The sequence below is a fragment of the Bicyclus anynana genome, chromosome 19, assembly GCF_947172395.1.
Source record: "Bicyclus anynana chromosome 19, ilBicAnyn1.1, whole genome shotgun sequence".
NCBI lineage: Eukaryota > Metazoa > Arthropoda > Insecta > Lepidoptera > Nymphalidae > Bicyclus > Bicyclus anynana.
In genome coordinates, this window is record NC_069101.1 from 11,185,256 (window position 1) to 11,207,568 (window position 22,313).

At 37.9% G+C, this 22,313-nt stretch overlaps 1 protein-coding gene across 1 annotated transcript; it reads left to right on the forward strand.

Moving 5' to 3' along the window:
- The first annotated feature begins 14,040 nt into the window (after positions 1-14,040).
- On the forward strand, positions 14,041-17,323 carry LOC128199159 (basic juvenile hormone-suppressible protein 2-like). The gene is made up of 5 exons (XM_052887395.1): positions 14,041-14,131; positions 14,743-14,885; positions 14,999-15,832; positions 15,910-16,082; positions 16,189-17,323. Exons 1-5 carry the CDS (start codon positions 14,050-14,052, stop codon positions 17,216-17,218), a joined length of 2,262 nt encoding a protein of 753 aa, XP_052743355.1. The 5' UTR covers positions 14,041-14,049; the 3' UTR covers positions 17,219-17,323.
- Positions 17,324-22,313: the final 4,990 nt, after the last annotated feature.

Consider the following 22,313-nt stretch of genomic DNA (forward strand, 5'->3'; position numbering starts at 1 on the left):
GATGTGTATTGTTTAAGCAATGTAAAAAGTGTATTGTTTAAGTATATTTATTTAATTTTATCCTCATAGCCTGATCCAGTAATCGAATTTGGGATAACATGATCTATAAGCGAACAGTTTAACAATTAAACCAATTAGATATAAAGTAGTAAGTACTCGTATATGTTTACAAAGTTCCCGTACTATAAAGTAAGGCATCGCAGCTTTGAGGTTGCTTTTAAAAGCTTTGTTGGTTGTAAAATAAAAGCTAACTTCATTCGCTTTAACCATTAACTTTGTCAGAGTAATAAAGGTTACTAAGTTACAAATAACTTTTCACAACATAAAGATAATATTTTAATATAAAGCGTTTTAATTTAAACTAACTACAAATTATTCAAGATTCTGTGTCATATTCTGTAAGAAAAAAATGCATATAGTCTATACTAATAATAAGAGGTAAGGTTTGTGTTATTGCGACCAACACACTATCAGTTTTATCGGACGTCAGGCCTTTAGCGCTGCAGGCATATAAGTTTACTTGATCGTCAGTGGCTGACATAAGCGCACGATTTGCATGCATCTAGACCAGAGTTTCCCAAACTTATTTGATATTGATTTTCTGTATCCTACAACTTACACAAATTTATAAAAATATATAATATTTTTTTTACTTCATAGTTACTTTTAAAATAATGTATATGTTTTGATATTATAACATAATATGATGTAAAAAAATTACTATCAGTGTATGTGTTATGATCCACTATCGTGGAAACCATTTTCATTTAATGGACCCCCAAATTTTTTTTCGCTGACATAGACCCCTTGCAGTTTGTCATAGATCCCTGGGGGTCGATATAGACCACTTTAGAAATCACTGATCTAGACTCTAGGTTCCATTTACTTGTTAATACATTCTGAAATATCTTTGAAACTATTGTGCGAAATAGATATCCGTCGGTTCGAGTCGAGATTCGTAATCAAGTTCCATAAAGCTCCTTTCATCGTAACTGGATTTACATAGCCATTTTGGTCACCGAAATTTCCTTTGATACGGTCTCCAATCGAAAATACTGCCTTGATATTCGACTAACTCTGTTGAATCTGACGTACACTAGTCTGAATATCGACTAACTAAACTATACAATCGAGTCTCATCTTAATATTAGCTATAGAGTTATTTTGTTTTTTTAGGGTTCGGTGCCCTCATGTTACTTTGTTGTCCGTCTGTCTTTATGTATGTCTGTCTAGCTGTCATGATTATTCTTCTTCTATATTATTTTTTACTTACACATTACACACATCACCTCTTTATCTCCTAGTAAGCGTATAGCCCAGTGGATAGCCCAGTGGATATGACCTCTGCCTCCGATTTTGGGGGGTGTGGGTTCGAATCCGGTCCGGGGCATGCACCTCCAACTTTTCAGTTGTGTGCATTTTAAGAAATTAAATATCACGTGTCTCAATCGGTGAAGGAAAACATCGTGAGGAAACCTGCACACCAGAGAATTTCTTAATTCTCTGCGTGTGTGAAGTCTGCTAATCCGCATTGGGCCAGCGTGGTGGACTATTGGCCTAACCCCTCTCATTCTGAGAGGAGACTCGAGCTCAGCAGTGAGCCGTATATGGGTTGATAACGAACGAACGACGAAGCGTATAGACCTGTGTTATTGGTACTAAAATATATTTATTCTACACTGTTTTTTGTTTGTTATTTTTTATTTAATATTGTATATGTAATAATAACCAGTTCACAGTAAAACCAACTGTGGTTTGTGTTGCATTATGGTTAGGATTAATTAAAAATGTGTTTTGTAAATTAATAAATAAATATAAATAAACATACTTAATAAAAATACTCATATCACACTAATAATATAAATGCGAAAGTTTGTGTGTATGTTTGTTCCTCCTTTATGCTGCGGCTAATAAAGCGATTTGGCTGAAATTTGGAATGGAAACTCTCGATTAACATACAGGCTATATTTCATCCCAGAATATTCCATGGTTCCTGCGGGATTTGTGAAAAACTGGAAAAATTTTTGAAAACGCGGCCGAAGTCCTGGATGTCCGCTATTAGTGTATAAATACACCATCACACTGGAAAACACTCATGCTCATGACACAGATATTTTTTAATTGTGGTAATCGAACCCGCGGCCGTGGGTGCAGAAAAGTCGCTACTCACTGCGCCACACGGCCTTCAATTCGACGTTTTTTTACTCTTTACAAGTTAGCCCCTGACTACAATCTCACCTGATGGTAAGTGATGATACAATCTAAGATGGAAGCAGGCTAACTTGTTAGGAGGATGATGAAAATCCGTACCTAGCTACGACCGAAGCCTCCCACCAGCCAAAAGCAGGTTTTCTAACTTCGTAAAACATTTCGTTAAAACGTCAAAATTGAGTTTCCTAAACGTTTGCGTCCACATATCCGAATCATACGTATCGGTCGCATTGTATCAAAACGGATTTTTAATTTTATGGTAGATAAAATCCGTTAGATGCGATCCGTACGCATTAGTGGACGTACTTGTATACAAAGAATATTAAATAGTTTGATGCAATACGTCCTAAACGTACCTACGATGCGGATCTGTGGACGCTTGCCGTAACTCGACATAGGTACTACGCTCAAACCAATTACAGAAGGACCTGTATCGCACTCATAGTCACAAACAAAATTGTCTGTCATTTTCTGAGGAAAACGAGCTTAGATTTTGTATATATCTTATAGTAAACTAAAAGTTTTTGCCCGTTTTTTACTCAATTCAATTACACAAAAAGGTATTTTTACTGAGCTCTTTAACGACGAACACGATCACAACTATTTAACATCGATTCTATAGAGACAGTTTTTATAATCGCATTAGATCGTTGATCATATACTTTGACAGAAAAGTAACGTCTAAGAGGCAGGTCCTATATAATAATTGGTCTGTGGTACTACGTCACTACCGGAGTAGTTTGGAAATAGCCAGAAATAGAGAGGCCATCATATCGACTTGATGGCATACGAAATGAAGTTATGGTAACCAAAATGTGAACGTATATTCTGTTGTTACGTACCTAAGGGCACTTTGGTTTCATGAATTTCGAATACTGTTCTGACATAGCAAATGCTTTAAAGATTTTGATTTTGCTTTTCAAATACAAAGTCCTAGGTTCGCTCCTCATATCTTTTTTATTAAGTAAGAGCTTTTTCCTTCCAACTAACACACACATCCATCTCAACATACGCATTTCTTTCACATGCATTTTTCTACTACCTGTCCTTTCACCGCCCAACATTAAAATGACGGGAGCAGTTGATGGCCACCGTGGCGTAGTGGTATGCGCGGTGGATTTACAAGACGGAGGTCCTGGGTTCGATCCCCGGCTGGGCCGATTGAGGATTTCTTAATTGGTCTAGGTCTGGCTGTTAGGAGGCTTCGGCCGTGGCTAGTTACCACCCTACCGACAAAGACGTACTGGCAAGCGATTTAGCGTTCCGGTACGATGTCGTGTAGAAACAGAAAGGAGTTTGGATTTCTTCCTACTCCTAACAAGTTAACCCGTTTCTATCTTAGATTGTATCATCACTTACCATCATGTGAGATTGTAGTCAAGAGCTAACTTGTAGAGAATAAAAAAAAAGTTGTATGAAGTTGAATGAGGTCTATTTCCAACGCCCAAAATTGAATATTTAGCACTGCTCAATAAAAAAGCGTTCTTAAAAAACGCTGTCGTGTGATTATACTTGGGATATTTATTATAATTGAACGCTTTTTAACGTCCGTTAAATCCATTAAACTCGGGCTAAGAAAATACCGTGTTTCAGACGTAATAGGTAAGACTATTAGCGTGCATTTCATAGATGTAAACATCTCTGCCTATCCTTAACTTATAACGAGTCTCTATTAAACAAGGAGGACGTGATAGCCCAGTAAATAGGACCTCTGCCTCCGATTCCGGCGGGTATGGGTTCGAATCCGGGGCATGCACCTCCAACTTTTCAGTTGTGTGCATTTTAAGAAATTAAATATCACGTGTCTCAAACAGTGAAGGAAAAACATCGTGAGGAAACCTGCATACCAGAGAATTTTCTTAATTCTCTGCGTGTGTGAAGTCTGCCAATTTGCATTGGGCCAGCGTGGTGGACTATTAGCCTGACCCCTCTCATTTTGAGAGGAGACTCGAGCTCAGCAGTGAGCTGAATATGGGTTGATGATGATGATTATAAAAGGATTTTTTTAATTTTGTACTAGTGGACGCCCGCGACTTCGTATGCCCTTTGACCTCCTTAACCCTGCCTTGCTGGAATAACCTCTCAAGGACCTCTACTAACTATAAACTATAACTTCCCTACCTTCATCTTTGTGCGTGAAGAGATTTTCGAGGTTACGTAATGAGCCTTTCGCTTTTATAAATTTAAATGTTTAACTTACCTGTTTAAAATGCCTACCCTAGTAAAGACCATGTGAACGCCACTGAGTACGACTGTAGTCCAACGTGCGGAAACACGGCCAGATAGAGAGAGAGACCAGACCACAATATAATCTTCCAGATTTTATTCTGAACCCTAACCTATAATTAATATTTTAATATTTTTAGTAATTTAAATCTAACTCAGCTTAATTTATAAATCATAAAAAAAGTACGAAATATAATGTAATTAAAAAAAAATATATAACCCCTAAAGAGGTGGAATAGGGCTTGAAATTGATTTCCACGCGGACGAAGTCACGGGCGTCCGCTAGTCTCAAACAAAACGATAGTTTAATCGGCAATAGCGCAACAGTACTTTCATATTTTTAAGTCGGTATTGTAGGAGTTATCATGTACCTATTAGAACAATGTTGCAAGGTGATATTAAAGAAGGTGATACTGGAATGTGACCTTTACACTGCAGATAAGGGCGGACGAAGCGATAACTTAGCCGGTGCAATAACAAATTAGTGATGTACTCACAAAAGAAATGAGACCTTTCTTTATAAGTGTAGGCGTTGCTTGAACGTTTATTCAGTTATGTATAGGGTAATTAATTTCTTTCCTTGAAGTCTGTAGTGTAGGCGTTGGTCACTGTTATCTATTCATTGACAAAATGACGTCAGATCGCCTCCTTTGCGATTGTGCTTTCCTTAAAGTCAAAGTCAAAGTCAAAATTCATTTATTTCAAATAGGCTTATTTTTTTCTTTTTTTTTATTCTTTACAAGTTAGCCCTTGACTACAATCTCACCTAATGGTAAGTGATGATGCAGTCTAAGATGGAAGCGGGCTAACTTGTTAGGAGGAGGATGAAAATCCACACCCCTTTCGGTTTCTACACGACTTCGTACCGGAACGCCAAATTGCTTGGCGGTACGTCTTTGTCGGTCACCACCAGCCAGACCTGGACCAAACCTCAATCGGCCCAGTCGGGGATCGAACCCAGGACCTCTGTCTTGTAAATCCACCGCGCTTTCCACTGCGTCACGAAGGCCGTCAAAGTTTTACATCATAATTATACTTTTTCTTAAAGTTTACAATTCTTACGGACTTATCACAGGGCCTCGACAAACAATAATTTAAACCTTTGACATCACTAATAAACTTTTAAGTTCAATGAACGATTTGGCAATGGAAACTTATTTTTATTACATACAGTGATTTATTTTTAATAAATTACTGTCATTTACGTAATTGGATATATGCCTTATTGGACTGTTATCTGAAATATCCAGGTTCTAACTTTTAAAAGAAAGAATAGGTTCTAATTTGGAATAGAAAATTGTCCTAAATTTAAGGATACGGATTCTATTAAAAATTCTGTTTTAATAAAAAACATATAGAAAAGAGGATTCTTATTTCATTTAAGTATGCTGTCTACTAGTAAACTACGAAAACCACAAAGATTTCGTGAAATATTACAGTGCTAAAAGGTAAAACTTGTAGAAAATGCCTCAAGACAATACGTTGCGCCTTTGTAATATTTTTCTTTTGTACAATAAAGACAAAAACCATGTTTTCCCTACTGTAGTATAAAGGTAAAGGCACACTAATATATAATATCTAGAGGAATAACAAGTTTCCATGTTGTATACTCGTACTTGTTCTCTAATAACAATGCAAAACAGCCTGCTTATAAACACGTCAAGTTTAATCAACTTAACTTAAAATTAAGTGAATAATAGCCTGCAGGTTTGTCTATTGGTAGTAACTAGTGAGTTAGCCCTCATTCGCAATAGCTTTCAAATACAACTGTAATGTATTGTAGGTAGTTCAATAATAAATGTATGCAAGCAACTCAATAAAGTCAGTCTGAGTTCAACCGCCATTGTGTTTTACTTAACAATTACAAGTGGCGCAGTCTATTGGAAATATCGTCGAAAATACTGATTATGTCGTGTGGTAAATTAAATAAAAGTGATTTTTATGATGTAGTGGAGTCGGATTCACATGTACGACTTGTGGAACAATGTATTTGTTTAAAAGTTGGTGCGTTGCGAGCAGCCACGTTGGCGGGACAAGTCGATGACATGACATACTTATGTGGTCGCGACTCGAGTTTATCAAAGCATTTTGAATGCATTACATACTACAAACACAAAGTCTCTCGGCATCGGCAGTACAGATTTCGACAGCGGCGACGGGTAAAGATGTATAAAGACTTAAGTTCAGGCCCTGTCGCGGAATCTACGCGAAACAACAAGATGGCGGTGGAGCTGGCGTGTGTTAGTACCTGTGGAACGCCGGGCTCATCTGACTCAAGACTCAGGCAAGTGGAATACTGTCTGCATCGCGGGGCAGCTGCAGTTGTATCTGCGGGCAACGCGCGAGTGCGGAAGTCCACTTGCAGGACATGTTACATAGGACTCGGGCAGGGCGAAGAGGGACTGAATCGCGCGGCAGCTGTGGTAGGCACCACGGGCAGCGTGCGATTGCAGTTGTCTGCTTGCCTGAGGTGTAACAAAAGACTCCGGCAGGGCGAAGAAGGACTGCATCGCGGCGCAGCTGTGGTGGTTACCACGGGCAAGTGTACGAGTGCAGTGCTCTGTCGAAGGTGTAATAAAGGACTCCGGCGGGGCGAAGAAGGACTGCATCGCAGTGCAGCTGTGGTAGTCACCACGGGCAAGCACGCGAGGGCAGCAGTCTGCTGGTCGGAGGTGTAACCATGAACTCCGGCAGGGCGAAGACAGACTGCATCGCAGCGCAGCTGTGGTGGTCACCACGGGCAAGCGCGCGAGGGCAGTTGTCTGCTTGTCGGAGAAGTGATGGTGCTATAGATAGTATTGCAAATGTATAAAGCGAAAAGAGTCGCTAGTGTTAAAAAGCGAAAAGAGTCGTTAATGTAAAAAGCAAAAAGTGTTTCAAATGTAAAAAGCAAAAAATGATTCAAATGTAAAAAGCGAAAAGTGTTTTAAATGTAAAAAGCGAAAAATGTAGTGAAAATAGAAAAAGTGTACCTACTATTGAGCTAATTGAAATTGAATTTAATAAATGTTTTTGTGAATTACAAGACAAGTTAGCTATGTAAAGAGATAATGATGTTGTTAAAATATTGCACCCGAAGCACCATATTATGTGTCAGTGAAACAAGTAGGTAAATAAGGAAGATCCTTACTGTTAAGGTACAGTGTTAGTAATAATTTATTTGTTTACTTGCTAATTCTAAAAACGACTGTAAGTATAAGTCTATAATACGTAATAGAGTTATACAACATATAAGGAATGCTCATTGCCTGCCTGAGAAATTATGTCAATTGAAATTAAAAATTAAATTAAATAATCATAGATAATTTAGAAATTGTGTTTAGAATTAGCAACAAGGATGACTTAATTATGAATAATTATATATTACACTGGCATGGCTGTGAGATGCTAAGCTTAATTTGTTGTGATTCTGTACCTATGAATATGATACTTATTATTGGAAAAACGATGAGAAGGTACCTATAGATAATATTACTAATGATTGGTTGCTTGGAACCGTTATCCACAGCATGAGCCAACTATCCTGTGAAGCTATTATGTGGGTTATTAAAATACTAACAAAAATAATTGGTACATGTATGTGCCTATTTGTATAGCCTCTAGCCATGTGTGCAGTATATTATTCATATCAAAGGATAATGATATTTAAAGTAGATAGATATTATAAGGTCACAGTATTTATGTGGTTTTACACAAATACTGACCTAAGTACCATATGAATCTAATCTTTCCCTGGCTCATAGCTAAGTAAACCTCAGATCCCGAACAGATAAGATACCAGATCAGATAAGTACCTACTCGTATATTATTTAGAAATCGATTGAATTGGGCTGTGTGGGATATCCATAGGGTTGAGGTACCCATAGTCGTGAAGATTGTTAGATACTTAGGTTGGTACGTTAAAAATGGGAACAAAATAGGCTACTTGGTAGGTGCACGAATAGTTTTATAATGGTTTAATGATGTATAAATGAATAGCTATTTGATGGCTTTATCAACAATATGATATGTATGATATATCAATGTAGATATATATACGTACAAAATGATTGCAATTATTCTTATAGAAAAGTCAAACGTACATGACATGTGATCTCAAATGTTAAAATATGGAGTGATATATGTGTTCACATGTTGCTAAGTATGTATACTGCATTAATAATCTATATGTACGTAGAAACATTTTATAAGTTGAAGGCATCATACCTACCTAACATTATATACTTTGGATCACTAGGTATCAACATACATAGGATATTAGGATTATGGAGAATCTTACTGGTTGTAATACTAAATATTTAAATTACTGTATAGCAGAAAACTTTCAGAATCAGGTTGCAATGGATAAATGTTATAATAGGAAAGTAATCTCTCTGTTATTATGAGGCACAGAACTTGGTCAGATGTATTTTTGGGTAGGTATATGTATGTAACTGTTTAAGTGAATAGTAAGGATATATGCCAGTACCTATGCATAGGCTGGTATGTGTAGGACTTGTGGATTGTTTGTGATAAAGAATAGGTAATAAACGTAAAAGCATAAAAAATAGTGAATTTTGTAAAGGATTAAGTACCTACCTACCTGAGAGGTATAGTATATAAACAAATGTAAATATGTTATGTATGTATATGTATAAATAAATATCAAAGGATGTCAAAGATAGTCTTTAAACATTTACAAATTAAATTTTGTATTTCAAACTGGAGGTGTCTAGTTCGTGTAAGTTATTACATAGTTTAAATGTTTGATAAATATGTTTAAAAGTAATATTCTTCATGGAAATTTATTAAATTGGTTTGTTACTGTTTGCAGTGTATCTTAGAAACATACGTGTAATCAATTTTAATGATATTTTATTAGTTTTCTTTATCAATAATAATTGGGTAGTAGATTTAGATTTGGATAGGTTTTCAATAGCTTGTACAAATACGAGTCTAGTGGCCTAGTGCAGAAATGGTACTTTTTTTTTTTGTGTGTACATTCATAGGTAACTGACCATTGATTAAACAAATAATAATAATAATAAAAAAACAATACACCTTTAAATAGGTATTCCAAGCGTGTAGATATTGAAATGTACTCAGTGGCAAGTATCAAGTAATGTGGGTACTAAATTGCTTTGGTTTTCCATTCCTAAATAATTGTGTAAACAATTAAACTTGGTACCAATAATAATAATTAGTTATATGATAAGGTATAGATTCCATTATATGGGTACTTATTTGGTGCTTAGTTATATTTGGAATATGAAATTATTCAAGAAATGGTTAAAATACCATTTACTAAGTAGTTAGCAGGTACACACATCAGTTCAATAGTAAGATACTTACCTCAGTCAGTTCGAACTCATGACATATTATCTTAAATTGATAACAAATGTATACCCGCACTTAAAATAATATTATATCCAATTGGTTAAAATTTCTGTTCTGGCTATATTTTACGTACCTATATGTCAATATATTCTAATTATAAGTTGTATGCCGATTTAAGTACCTACTAATAGCTTACATACCTTAATTTTTTTTTTCTTAGAGGGGAAGTGTAATGTATTGTAGGTAGTTCAATAATAAATGTATGCAAGCAACTCAATAAAGTCAGTCTGAGTTCAACCGCCATTGTGTTTTACTTAACAATTACAAGTTTAAGTTCACACGACAGCGTTTTTAAAACGCGACGCTTTTATTCGAGCAGTTTTGCATTATCAATCTTGGGCGTTAGAAATAGACTTTATTTTAACTTCATAGTAGGTATATTTGAATCAAAGACACCGACATAGATCAACGAGTTGCGAAGCTAAAGTGACAATGGGCGGGGCACATAGTTCGAAGAGCCGATGGACGTTGAGGTCCCAAAGTGCTGGAATGGCGACCCCGCACTAGTAAGAGAGTTGCAGGGATTCGCTGGATGCAGGCGGCTCAGTATCGTGATGTTTGGAAGTCCCTACAAAAGGCCTATGTCCTGCAGTGGACGTCCATCGGCTGATATGATGATGATGATGACTATATTTGAACACTGGTTCGTTAAAAAAACTCTCGTGCGAATGAGGGCTTATAGGATAAAAATACAAAGTTTCTTTTATACTATTTATTTTAGAATTATTAAAATTGAAACAATGTTGATTTTCCTTTCACAAAAACCAGCCATTGTTTTATTCCCGTTGAATAAAGATTGAAGCGAACCTTTTTGTTCAAAGTTTTATTTAAATTAAACTCAACACAATTAAGGGATTTTCGGCTTTAACCGGTTACAGTTTACTAGGGTTGAAAATAAATATAATTTACCGACCCATACCTCGTTACTTTCTGTTAAGTAAAGACGTATTTATTACAAAAATAATACAAGACATCTTTATTTTTCAAATTAATATGCTTTACAAGCTTAAAAGCTGTGTTTCAGTCTAATGTAGGTACCTTTAATTACTGACATTTGAGGCTTAATACCTACGCCTCAGGTGGTTTTGTTAGGCGTATCTACTGTATTGGCACTTTGTAGAGAGTAACTACTGTATTGGCACTTTGTAGAGCGTACCTACTGTATTGGTACTTTGTAGAGCGTACCTACTCTATTGGCACTTTGTAGAGCGTACCTACTGTATTGGTACTTTGTAGAGCGTACCTACTCTATTGGCACTTTGTAGAGCGTACCTACTATATTGGCACTTTGTAGATCGTACCTAATCTATTGACATTCAGTAGGGCGTACCTACTGTATTGGCACTTTGCAAGGTGTACTTACTGTATTGGCACTTTGTAGAGCGTACTTACTGTATTGGCACTTTGTAGAGCGTACTTACTGTATTGGCACTCGGTAGGGTGTACCTACTGTATTGGCACTTTGTAGAGCGTACCTACTGTATTGGCACTTTGTTGTGTGTACTTACTGTATTGGCACTTTGTAGAGCGTAACTACTGTATTGGCACTTTGTAGAGCGTACCTAATGTATTGGTACTTTGTAGAGTGTACCTGCTGTATTGGCACTTTGTAGAGCGTACTTACTGTATTGGTACTTTGTAGAGAGTACCTACTGTATTGGCACTTTGTAGAGCGTATCTATTGTATTGGCACTTTGTAGAGCGAACCTAATGTATTGGTACTTTGTAGAGCGTACCTACTATATTGGCACTCGGTAGGGCGTACCTACTGTATTGGCACTTTGTAGAGCGTTCCTACTGTATTGGCACTCGATAGGGCGTAACTACTGTATTGGCACTTTGTAGAGCGTAATTACTGTATTGGCACTCGGTAGGGCGTACCTACTGTATTGGCACTTTGTAGAGCGTACCTAGTGTATTGGCACTTTGTAGAGCGTACCTACTGTATTGGCATTTTGTAGAGCGTACCTACTGTATTGGCACTTTGTAGAGCGTACCTACTGTATTGGCACTTTGTAGAGCGTAATTACTGTATTGGCACTCGGTACGGCGTACCTACTGTATTGGCACTTTGTAGGACGTACCTACTGTATTGGCACTTTGTAGGACGTACCTACTGTATTGGCACTTTGTAGGGCGTACCTACTGTATTGGCACTTTGTAGAGCGTACGTACTGTATTGCCACTTTGTAGGGAGTACTCGTATTACCTGTTAAGTGTTGCCAGAGAATACATATTTACAAGGTGTTTATACGGCTATGGTTACGGTCGTGGCTTCGACTCCCACAGCTAGAAAATATTTGTATTTGATTAGAATGGGTGTTTTTCAGTGTCTGGGTGTGTTTATACATTGTGTAAGTATTAATAATATGTATAATTTTAATTATGAATTAATCAGCAATATTTAGTACCCTTAAGACAAGCTACGTTTCTTTGGAGCTAGATAGTCATGATGATGTGTATTGTCCATATAAATTTATTTATTATTAGCGGACACCCGCGACTTCGTCCGCCCTTAGCCCTCTTTAATCCAGCCCTTACAGTAATATCGTTATAAAAATGGAGTAACTTCTCCTGTTTTCCAAACATTTCCCTTCACTGCTCTGCTCCTTTTGATTGTATTATGAAAAGTATACTATAACCTGCCCAGGAGTGTGAAGATTAATTGTACCAAGTTCCATTAAAATCAGTCTAGTACTTTTTGTTTTTATAATGAGCATAGAGACGGACAGACTAAAATTTTACTGATTGCATTTTTGGTATCAGTATCGATCACTTATCACAACCTGATAGTTATTTTGGAAATATATTTCATGTACAGAATTGACCTCTCTACAGATTTATTAGAAGTATAGATAATTGTCTTCTCGGACCATAGTTTTTATTAGTGTATAATTCTGTGTCTCAGTGCATAATTTTGTGATAAGTTTTTATTATTTATGGATAATTATGTTATTGTTTGTGCACTTACTTTATCATACGAATCGAATACATTGTTGAATGTTTACAAAACTTGGGGGGTAAGAAAGCGTAACCTTGTTTAATTTCATTTACATTGTAGTACTACATAATAAAATTACGATTTACTGACAAAACTGCGATGCGCCTGCGACTTTGTATGCTTGCAGTTCATATTTTTTTCGGGTAACTTCATCTTTCTATAGGCTAAACCTTAATTTTATTTGTTTTATAAATACCGTGATAGCCCAGTGGATATGACCTCATCCTCCGAATCCGGAGGGTGTGGATTCGAATCCGGGGCATGCACATCCAACTTTTCAAACATGTGCATTTTAAGAAATTAAATATGTCTCAAACGGAGAAGGAAAAACATCGTGAAGCCTGCATACCAGAGGTCCTGGGTTCGATCCCCAGCTAGGCCAATCAGGTTTTCTTAATTGGTCCAGGTCTGGCTGACGGGAAGTTGCGTCGAACGTCGATTCTTTTTCTACGATCGCTAACGCTTCGAAAACTAGAAAGATGTATGTCATTTGCTGTAGACACGTCACGTGATCAAGATCTGTCAAGTTAGGCCACTTGGCTAGGGGGGGCAGTACGATGTCACGTAGAAACCGAAATGAGTGTGGATTTTTATCCTACGCCTAACAAGGTAGGCCGCTTCCATCTTAGATTGCATCATCTCTCAGGTGAGATTGCAGTCAAGGGTTAACTTGTGAAGGATAAAAAAGGGTCCAAATCCCCTATCCTATAAGGAGAGAGGTCTGGCCATGTTGTGGACTTTTAAAATATAAGCTAATGGTAATGAATAACTAAAAATAAACTTAATTCTACTGTAACTATCCACATAAAATCATCATCATCGTCATCATTATTAACCCATATGCTGACCACAAGTCACCACTCAGAATGAGAGGGGTTAGGCCAATAGTCCACCACGCTGGCCCAATGCGGATTGGCAGACTTCACACACGCAAATAATTAAGAAAATTCTCTAGTATGCAGGTTTCCTTACGATGTTTTCCATCACCGTTTGAGACACGTAATATTAAATTTTTTTAAATGCACATAACTGAAAAGTTGGAGGTGCATGCTGCTGGAGGCAGAGGTTATATCCACTGGGCTATCACTGAATCCCACATAAAATACCTTATCGACAAAATAATTATTTGTTGCATTCATTATAACAAAATTAATAAGGTCAGTTCAGGTCAGGCGGTAAGTATATAATGGGGAGGTTTGGAAGTGTGGGCACAATTTGTCAAAGACTCGGCGAGGATGAAGGCGGTCTTGTGTTTGGTGCTGGGGCTAGCGGCCCTGGCTGCGGCGCGGCCTGATGTCGACGATCACATATTAGTTGGTAAGTGACAACCATTTCCCACATACACAACATACCTAATAGCTTACTAACCAATCGCAGACGCCCCGAGGTTTCACTCGTTAGTTAGGGTAATTCCCGTTCCTGTAGGAATCATCATCATCATCATATCAGCCGATAGACGTCCACTGCAGGAAATAGTTTTCACGATCCTGAGCCGCTTTTATCCAGCGAATCCCTGCGACTCGCTTGATGTCGTCAGTCCATCTGTTTAGGGGTCGACCAACACTGCGCTTTCTAGTGCGGTTTCGCCATTCCAGCACCTTAGGATACCGACGTGCATCGGCTCTTCGAACTATGTGCCTCGTCTATTGCCACTTCAGCTTCGCGACTCGTTGAGCTGTGTCTGTGACTCTGGTTCTTCTGCGGATCTCCTCATTTCTTCTGAATACGAGGATTAATTAATATAGCCTCTCACATAAAACGTGGATTTCTTTTGGCAACGGAATTTTCAAAATCAGTTCAAGATAGTCTCGTATTGCCTTTTTAGATTCGTCGACGAAAAAACGTAAAAACGCTATTTTTATTTAGGTAGCAATAAAAATTTAACTAATTATCTTATAACTAAAAACTATAAAACTAACTCTTTCCAGATAAAGTAGACACAATGGACATTAAGCAAAAGCAGTTCTTCATACTGAAGCTTCTGAACAAAGTCGTGGGTCCATGTATGTACAAAGACATCGTAGACATCGGCAAAAACTTCAAGATCGAAGACAATATTAACTTGTACACTGTAAGTCTTATTTCAAAGTAACGAAGTTAATTTTATATATTAACTTCCTGATACATTTAAGCGTTATTTAAACATAATCGTATTACAAACGATCATTTGTTTTTATTTTACAGAAAGAAGTTGTTGTAAAGACTTTCCTCGACAATTTCAAAGTGGGTTTCTTGCCAAGAGGTGAAATATTCACTCTTCACGTCGACCGTCAACTGAAGGAGGTGGTCACCATGTTCCACATGCTGTACTACGCTAAGGACTTCACCACGTTCATCAAGACTGCGTGCTGGATGCGCCTGTACTTGAACGAAGGCATGTTCGTCTATGCTCTCACTGTGGCAGTCAGACACCGCGATGACTGCAGAGGAATCATCCTTCCACCACCCTACGAAATCTATCCGTACTATTTCGTCCGTGCCGACGTCATCCAAAAAGCATACTTACTGAAAATGAAACAAGGCCTCCTTGATACTCATCTAACCGACTTCTATGGCATCAAGAAAACTGAGAAAGGCATCTACATAATCGATGAAAACATCTTTGACCGTCGCCATTTCTTGAATGACGAAGATAGGCTGAGATACTTCACGGAAGATATTGGTCTTAACACTTACTACTACTACTTCCATGTGGACTATCCGTTCTGGATGAAAAATGACGTCACTAACAAGTACATGGTCAGGCGTTGGGAACTTACCTTCTACGTATACCAGCAGATACTTGCTAGGTACTATCTAGAGCGTCTTTCCAATGGACTTGGAGATATCATTGACCTATCGTGGCACAAGCCTATCCGTAAGGGTTACTGGCCATGGATGGTGCTTCACAACGGAGTTCAACTGCCTGTCAGGTTTAACGACCAAATGTTTGTTGACAACAAAGATATTGGTATTGTTAACTTAGTTAAAGACTATGAAAGAATCATCACTGATGCAATTGTCAAGGGATTCATAGAGGTAAGATAGTACACCAAAGTAACACATTTATTATATATGAATAAATACGAAAAAATCAATAATTTCTCTTATTACAGATCAATGGTGTAAGGATCGATTTGACCAAAGCTGCAGATATTGACGTTTTAGGAAAGCTGGTATATGGAACTATTGAAAAGACGGACTTAACGAAACTTCAAGTAGATTCTTACCGCTACCTTCTCATATTAATGAAAGCTGTTGTTGGGCTGAACACCTGGCAATGCGATAAGTATGTACAAAACATTTTTTCTAATCTAAGACTAGTAGTATAGTAGTATCTAAGAGTAGTAGTAGACTTTGTTTAACTTATAAATATTTTCTTTTTGTAATTTCAGATACTTTGTTGTGCCAACGGTATTGGACCACTACCAGACTGCTCTCCGTGATCCAGTATTCTACCAACTGCAGAAGCGTTTAGTCTACCTGTTGATTCTCTTCAAGAACCGTCTCCCAAGCTACACACGCGAGGACCTCTACTTCCCCGGAGTTAAAGTTGACAACGTTGTTGTTGATAAACTCGTCACCTATTTCGACGATTACTTCATGGACATGACTAATGCAGTAACCTTTACCGAAGATGAACTCAAGAAGACTACATCTGACATGATCTTCTTTGTACGCAAACGCCGCCTTAATCACAGACCTTTCAAAGTAACCGTTGATGTTCTTTCTGACAAAACAGTCGACTCCGTAGTACGAGTATTTTTGGGACCGAAAGAAGATCACTTGGGCCGCTTGATCGATATCAACAGAAACAGAATGAACTTCGTTGAGTTGGACAGCTTCCTTTACAAACTTACAACTGGAAAGAACACAATTGTCAGAAACTCCTATGATATGCACAATCTTGTTAAGGACCGCATAATGACTCGTGATTTATGGAAGAAGATTGACGGCATTACCGACGTGAGAGATTTATTGATCAAGGACCTCAGAAACTACCACACTGGTTTCCCAACTAGACTGCTTCTGCCTAAAGGTCGTATCGGAGGAATGAAGATGATGCTCTATGTCATTATCACTCCACTGAAGATGGTTGACAATGTAGATATTTCAATCTTGGACACGACCCGCAAGGACTTGTTTGTAGACTTCAGATCCACTGTGTTGCTTGACAAGATGCCTCTTGGTTTCCCATTCGATCGTCATATCGACACTACGAAGTTCTTCACGTCTAACATGAGATTCGTTGATGTTATAATCTTCCACAAGACCCAGGTCAGCGATATGTGGACTCGTTGGAATAAGTACGTGCTCAAGAACTACGATATGCTTGACAAGACTCCCGTGGTTAACGACAGCTACTTCATCGACGTTGATGTTAACACCAAAGTAGACAAAGATGTCAACATATTTGACCTTTAATTCACTGAAGTTAAAGACGGATTTAGCGATTTATGTATCTATATAACTTATTTATAAACAGCAATGTATGTAATCGATAAATAAACTGAATTATTTATTGCAAAAGATTATTTACTTACTAAACCATCACGCCTCTGTCGCATTTCAAAATGCGTTTATGATTTTAAAACAAGTTCTTTGAGCAATTCAGAACTAAAAAGGAATAATAAAGAATTATGCCATTAGACCTGCTATAACTTTAAATGGCGCTCATAACATAAAACACTGAGTATTTTATGTTATGAGCAGTTTATGTATTTTAATTTAGACTAGTACCTAATTGAATTTTAAACATTAGTAGAGTAGACAAAATATAAACGATATTAAAGCTTTTTTTTTATTGAGGAAGAATACAATAAGGAACTTCAACTAACTTATCCTAATAACTATACAAATCATGCCCACGTAGAATGGTGGCAAGAATATTGACAGCATTTTCGCGCTGGACAGCCAGGCAGATCCTTTGAGGCAGATTCCTGGACAGCCAGGCCAGAAAAAAAAAAACAAAATGAGCCAGCCCTTCTGTCACTAGTCGAGGCACGAGGAGGTAGCGCAGAAATATTTATGGTGGCAAGAGCCCTTTTTATTATATCATTAAGAGAGCCATGCCGAAATAGCCTGCCGCCATACCTTTGGCATAAAGCTCGCTTTTCCACATGGACATTTGTGGTCTAAGCACAATGGTGTAACCAGTCTGAGTTGAGTCAGCTCTAGGAGAGCCACACGAAAACTTTCATTATCTAATAAAGTGCCAAGATTTTTCGATGGCAAGGCATGGAGCCAATACCCAGATTCCTTTTCGGATAACGCTAGAAGCCTGGCTTTAAAGCTATATATTCAATGTAAGAAGTGGTTTTAATGATATTAAGTAACGATTTTCAACATTATGCACCTATATATTTTAAGTTTTTATATAAAACTGCCAAGTTTATTCTAAGAACCAAATTTTACGCTTAAAAAAATCAGCGCATGTCACATTAAGCTCAACTCAACAAACCTTCATCTAAAAGTTCAAGGATCTATCAAACAGCCTAAAAATATTATAACACTCGCTCTCACAAAATTAACAAGCGCCTACCAAATTATCTGTAAAATTAATTAGTCTCGAGAGTTCAGCCTCTAAATTACTTGGAGGAATGCGCTTGTTTATAAATGAGTCTACAAGAAGTTTTTATTTCAAGCAAATGTTTCATTCAGATTAAAACAAGTTAATTCAGTATAATATTAATATGAAAAGGATGTATAATCTAAGCGCTAAACCCATGTGACACTGTTGTTGTTCTATGTACTCTAGTAGTACCTTTGAGCCCACTGAAACGAAGTTATTTGAAGTTAATGCTAGTAATCTTATAAAATGTTTCATTTATTTAAGTTACATCGTACATTACACCGAAATATGGCGATTTCTCATCAGTGCGATGAGTTACGTCGGCACAACCGATCAACGATTTTAATGCTACCTGCGTTGCCACAACGCACTACGTCGCAGCACAAGAGGACGATGGAGGCACCCAATCAGTCTCAATAATACATACAATACAAATGCTTTTTATGGAGCAGTGTCCGTCGTCCTCCCCTGCTACGTCTCTCGATCTTAATTCCGTTGAAATATCGCTTGCAACAACGCAACGCTTTGGCAAGTCATCCTACTAATATTATAAACGTGAAAGTTTGTATGGATGTTTGGATGTATGTTTCGATGTTTCTTACTCTTTAACGCCGCAACTACTGAACCGATTTGGCTGAAATTTGAAATGAAAATAGATTTTACTCAGGATTAACACACAGGCTAGTTTTTATCCCGAAAAAATCCTTGGATTCACAAGAATTAAGAAAACCTTATGATTTTGATAGTATGAGTGTTTGTTACTCTTTCACGCCTCGGCTACTAAACCGAATCGCCTGAAATTTGAAGTAAAATTCATCATTATCAACCCATATTCGGCTCACTGCTGAGCTCGAGTCTCCTCTCACAATGAGAGGGGTTAGGCCAATAGTCCACCACGCTGGCACAATGCGGATTGGCAGACTTCACACACGCATAGAATTGAGAAAATTCTCTGGTATGCAGATTTCCTCACGATGTTTTTCCTTCACCGTTTGAGACACGTGATATTTAATTTCTTAAAATACACATAACTGAAAATTTGGAGGTGCATGTCCTGGAACGGATTCGAACCTACGCCCTCCGGAACCGGAGGCAGAGGTCACCATATCCACTGGGCTATCACGATTCTTATAATTACGGGTCAGTTTATGGTTTTATATTTTCTTAATTCAGGTCTGACCTGTAAGCATTGGCCGTAGCTAGTTACCACCCTAACGACAAATACGTACCGCCAAGCGATTTAGCATTCCGATACGATGCCGCATATAAATTGTCAGAGGTATGGGTAGAATAAACTTGTTCCTCTTCCAAGTAAGCCCGCTTCCATCTTAGACTGCATAGACACATCAGGTGAGATCGATGTTTTTCAACGCATGAGTTCAAAGTGTGTTTCCTCGCAAGTTTGTCATAAAACGTCGTATGACATACGCGCGTGTTGATAATTACAGCCTCTGCTTCCTTACTATAGCTCTCGCCTCGGCTGTAATTTTCAACTTCATCATTATCAACCCATATTCGGCTCACTGCTGAGCTCAAGTCTCCTCTCAGAATGAGAGGGGTTAGGCCAATAGTCCACCATGCTGGCCCAATGCGGATTGGCAGACTTCACACACGCAGAAAATTAAGAAAATTATCCTTACGATGTTTTCCTTCACCGTTTGAGACATGTGATATTTAATTTCTTAAAATGCACATAACTGAAAAGTTGGAGGTGCATGCCCCGGACCGGATTCGAACCTACGCCCTCCGATATCAGAGGCAGAGGTCATATCCACTGGGCTATCACGTCTCTCATTTTCAAATTTTCAACTTGTATTACAAGTATGATGCAACTGTTTTAAGTAATGTAGCGAGGCGCAATCTAAGATATAATAAAAATGCTCTTTGGCCCTACGTATCGATAATAAATACAATAACAACTAACATTTAAGTGAAAAGTAATTAATATAAGTATATATTTAATAAAAAACAAATGGAAAAAAGGCAAAAAGGGTTTGAAAATACCCAATTCTGAGATGGTGAAGGCGAAGTTATGTATCAAATAAACTATTTCATATTGTTTTTTTTATTCAATTTATTATCCTATTCCTACATTAGGTACCATTATTATCAGCCTATTTTAACAACCCACTACAGTGTGACGCCTCTGTCTTTATTGGAGTGGGGATATGGAGCTTAGACCCACCTTTCCTTACCTTACCTAACCACCTAACCAGCCGATAGACGTCCACTGCTGGACATAAGCCTCTTGCATGGACCTCCAAGCACAACGGTTTTGAGGCGCCAGCATCCAGCGGCTCCCTGCAACCTGCTTGATATTCTCGGTGCACCTAGGGGGGTCGACCAACACTGCGCTTTCCGGTGCGGTGTCGCCATACCAGCACCTTGGGACCCCAACGTCCATCGGCTCTTCGAACTGTGGCTACTTATGTTGAGGATAATCACCGGGACATAATGTGCTCTCTGAGGCATGGGGTTTGCACCTGCAGGCTGAGAATATTTCTGAAAATTTCTTACCAGAAATTGCTCCGTAGTATTCCAAGTCCCGACCCAGGTGTCGAAGGTCCTCATGATCTTAAGACACACAATTATTCGTAACTACTAATCATTAGACCAACGAGGCTGTTTACTGTATTATATCATTCACAAATTAAGCGAAAGTCCATGCCTAATACACAGATTAATCAATACCAGGCAGATGGAGCGCGCGGTACACGACGGTGTCGTACCCGTCACAAATACAAAATTCAAAAACGTATATATTCTGGAGTCAATACGACACGAAGTCGCATCATTAATTTACAATATTATTCAAGAAAAATGGCGTCTTTAAATATTTTTAAGTATTTTACAAACTGTTTTTTAAAACTAGAGAAATAAGATGGAGTATTTTTTTATTATTATTATATTAATTTACGTAATTGTTGTTAGTGTTAAATTTTGAAATACAAATTATGAAAAAGTTTGTAAATGCGGATGTCAAGAAGACGTGTGACTTTTGTTTTTTTTTTTTGGGTTTCGCCGACTTCAGCACGCAGTTTGTAAAGACTCACTCTGGGTACTCTGTATCTCTCTCTAATGGGACTGAGTAGAACAATATAGAACGATCCTGGATAGCCAGACATACCTCAATTTAGGAAGACTAAAATTTGTTGGCATGTGCTGCTGTCAAGTGTCTGTTATTCTTTACAAGTTAGCCCTTGACTAAAATCACACCTGATGGTAAGTGATGATGCAGTTTAAGATGGAAGCGGGCTAATTAGTTAATTAGTAATGTTAGGAGCAGGATGAAAATCTACACCCCTTTCGGTTTCTACACGACATCGTACCGGAACGCTAAGCCTCCCACCAGCCAGACCTGGACCAATTAAGAAAACCTCAATCGGCCCAGCCGGGGATCGAACCCAGGACCTCCGTCTTGTAAATCCACCGCGCATACCACTGCGCCACGGAGGCCGTCAAATAATTAAAGGCCGTTAAATATAATTATTAGATTTAACAAGTTTTAGATATAATTAGCGGATCCGGTCAAGCATCGCTTTGACATATGTGCACTTCTTCCCAAACCTACCCCTACCCTACCCTACCCCTTGACTCTTAAACGTTTGTATGGGAAATAGAAAGGGTGTTTTATGGTTTTTAACCAAAAAGAGAGAACGACTGACCTAACGACAAGTAGTATCTTTATTTAAAATTGCATGCAGAAACATCAATGAATAGATGTCAAAGCCTAGTAACAACATTTAATTTTGTTACAAGTAGTTACTTATAACTGATAATAATTTATTGCCTAGATAAAACGTTGTTATTCATCTTATTTGTTTATATGCAAGTGTAAACTTTCACCGATTTCGCGATAACACTTCACCTAAAACAATAAGAATAACAAACAACATTTTGTCATTGTAACAAAGTAAGGATTTGAATTAATTCGGGTCAAAGCGGTCA

What these genes read in the sequence shown, in the direction of transcription:
- LOC128199159 (XM_052887395.1), top strand. Translation starts at nt 14,050, where the DNA reads ATGAAGGCGGTCTTGTGTTTGGTGCTGGGGCTAGCGGCCCTGGCTGCG. An exon ending in CGACGATCACATATTAGTTG is followed by an intron (nt 14,132 to 14,742) that starts GTAAGTGACAAC and finishes AACTCTTTCCAG; the next exon opens with ATAAAGTAGACACAATGGAC. An exon ending in AACACCTGGCAATGCGATAA is followed by an intron (nt 16,083 to 16,188) that starts GTATGTACAAAA and finishes TTGTAATTTCAG; the next exon opens with ATACTTTGTTGTGCCAACGG.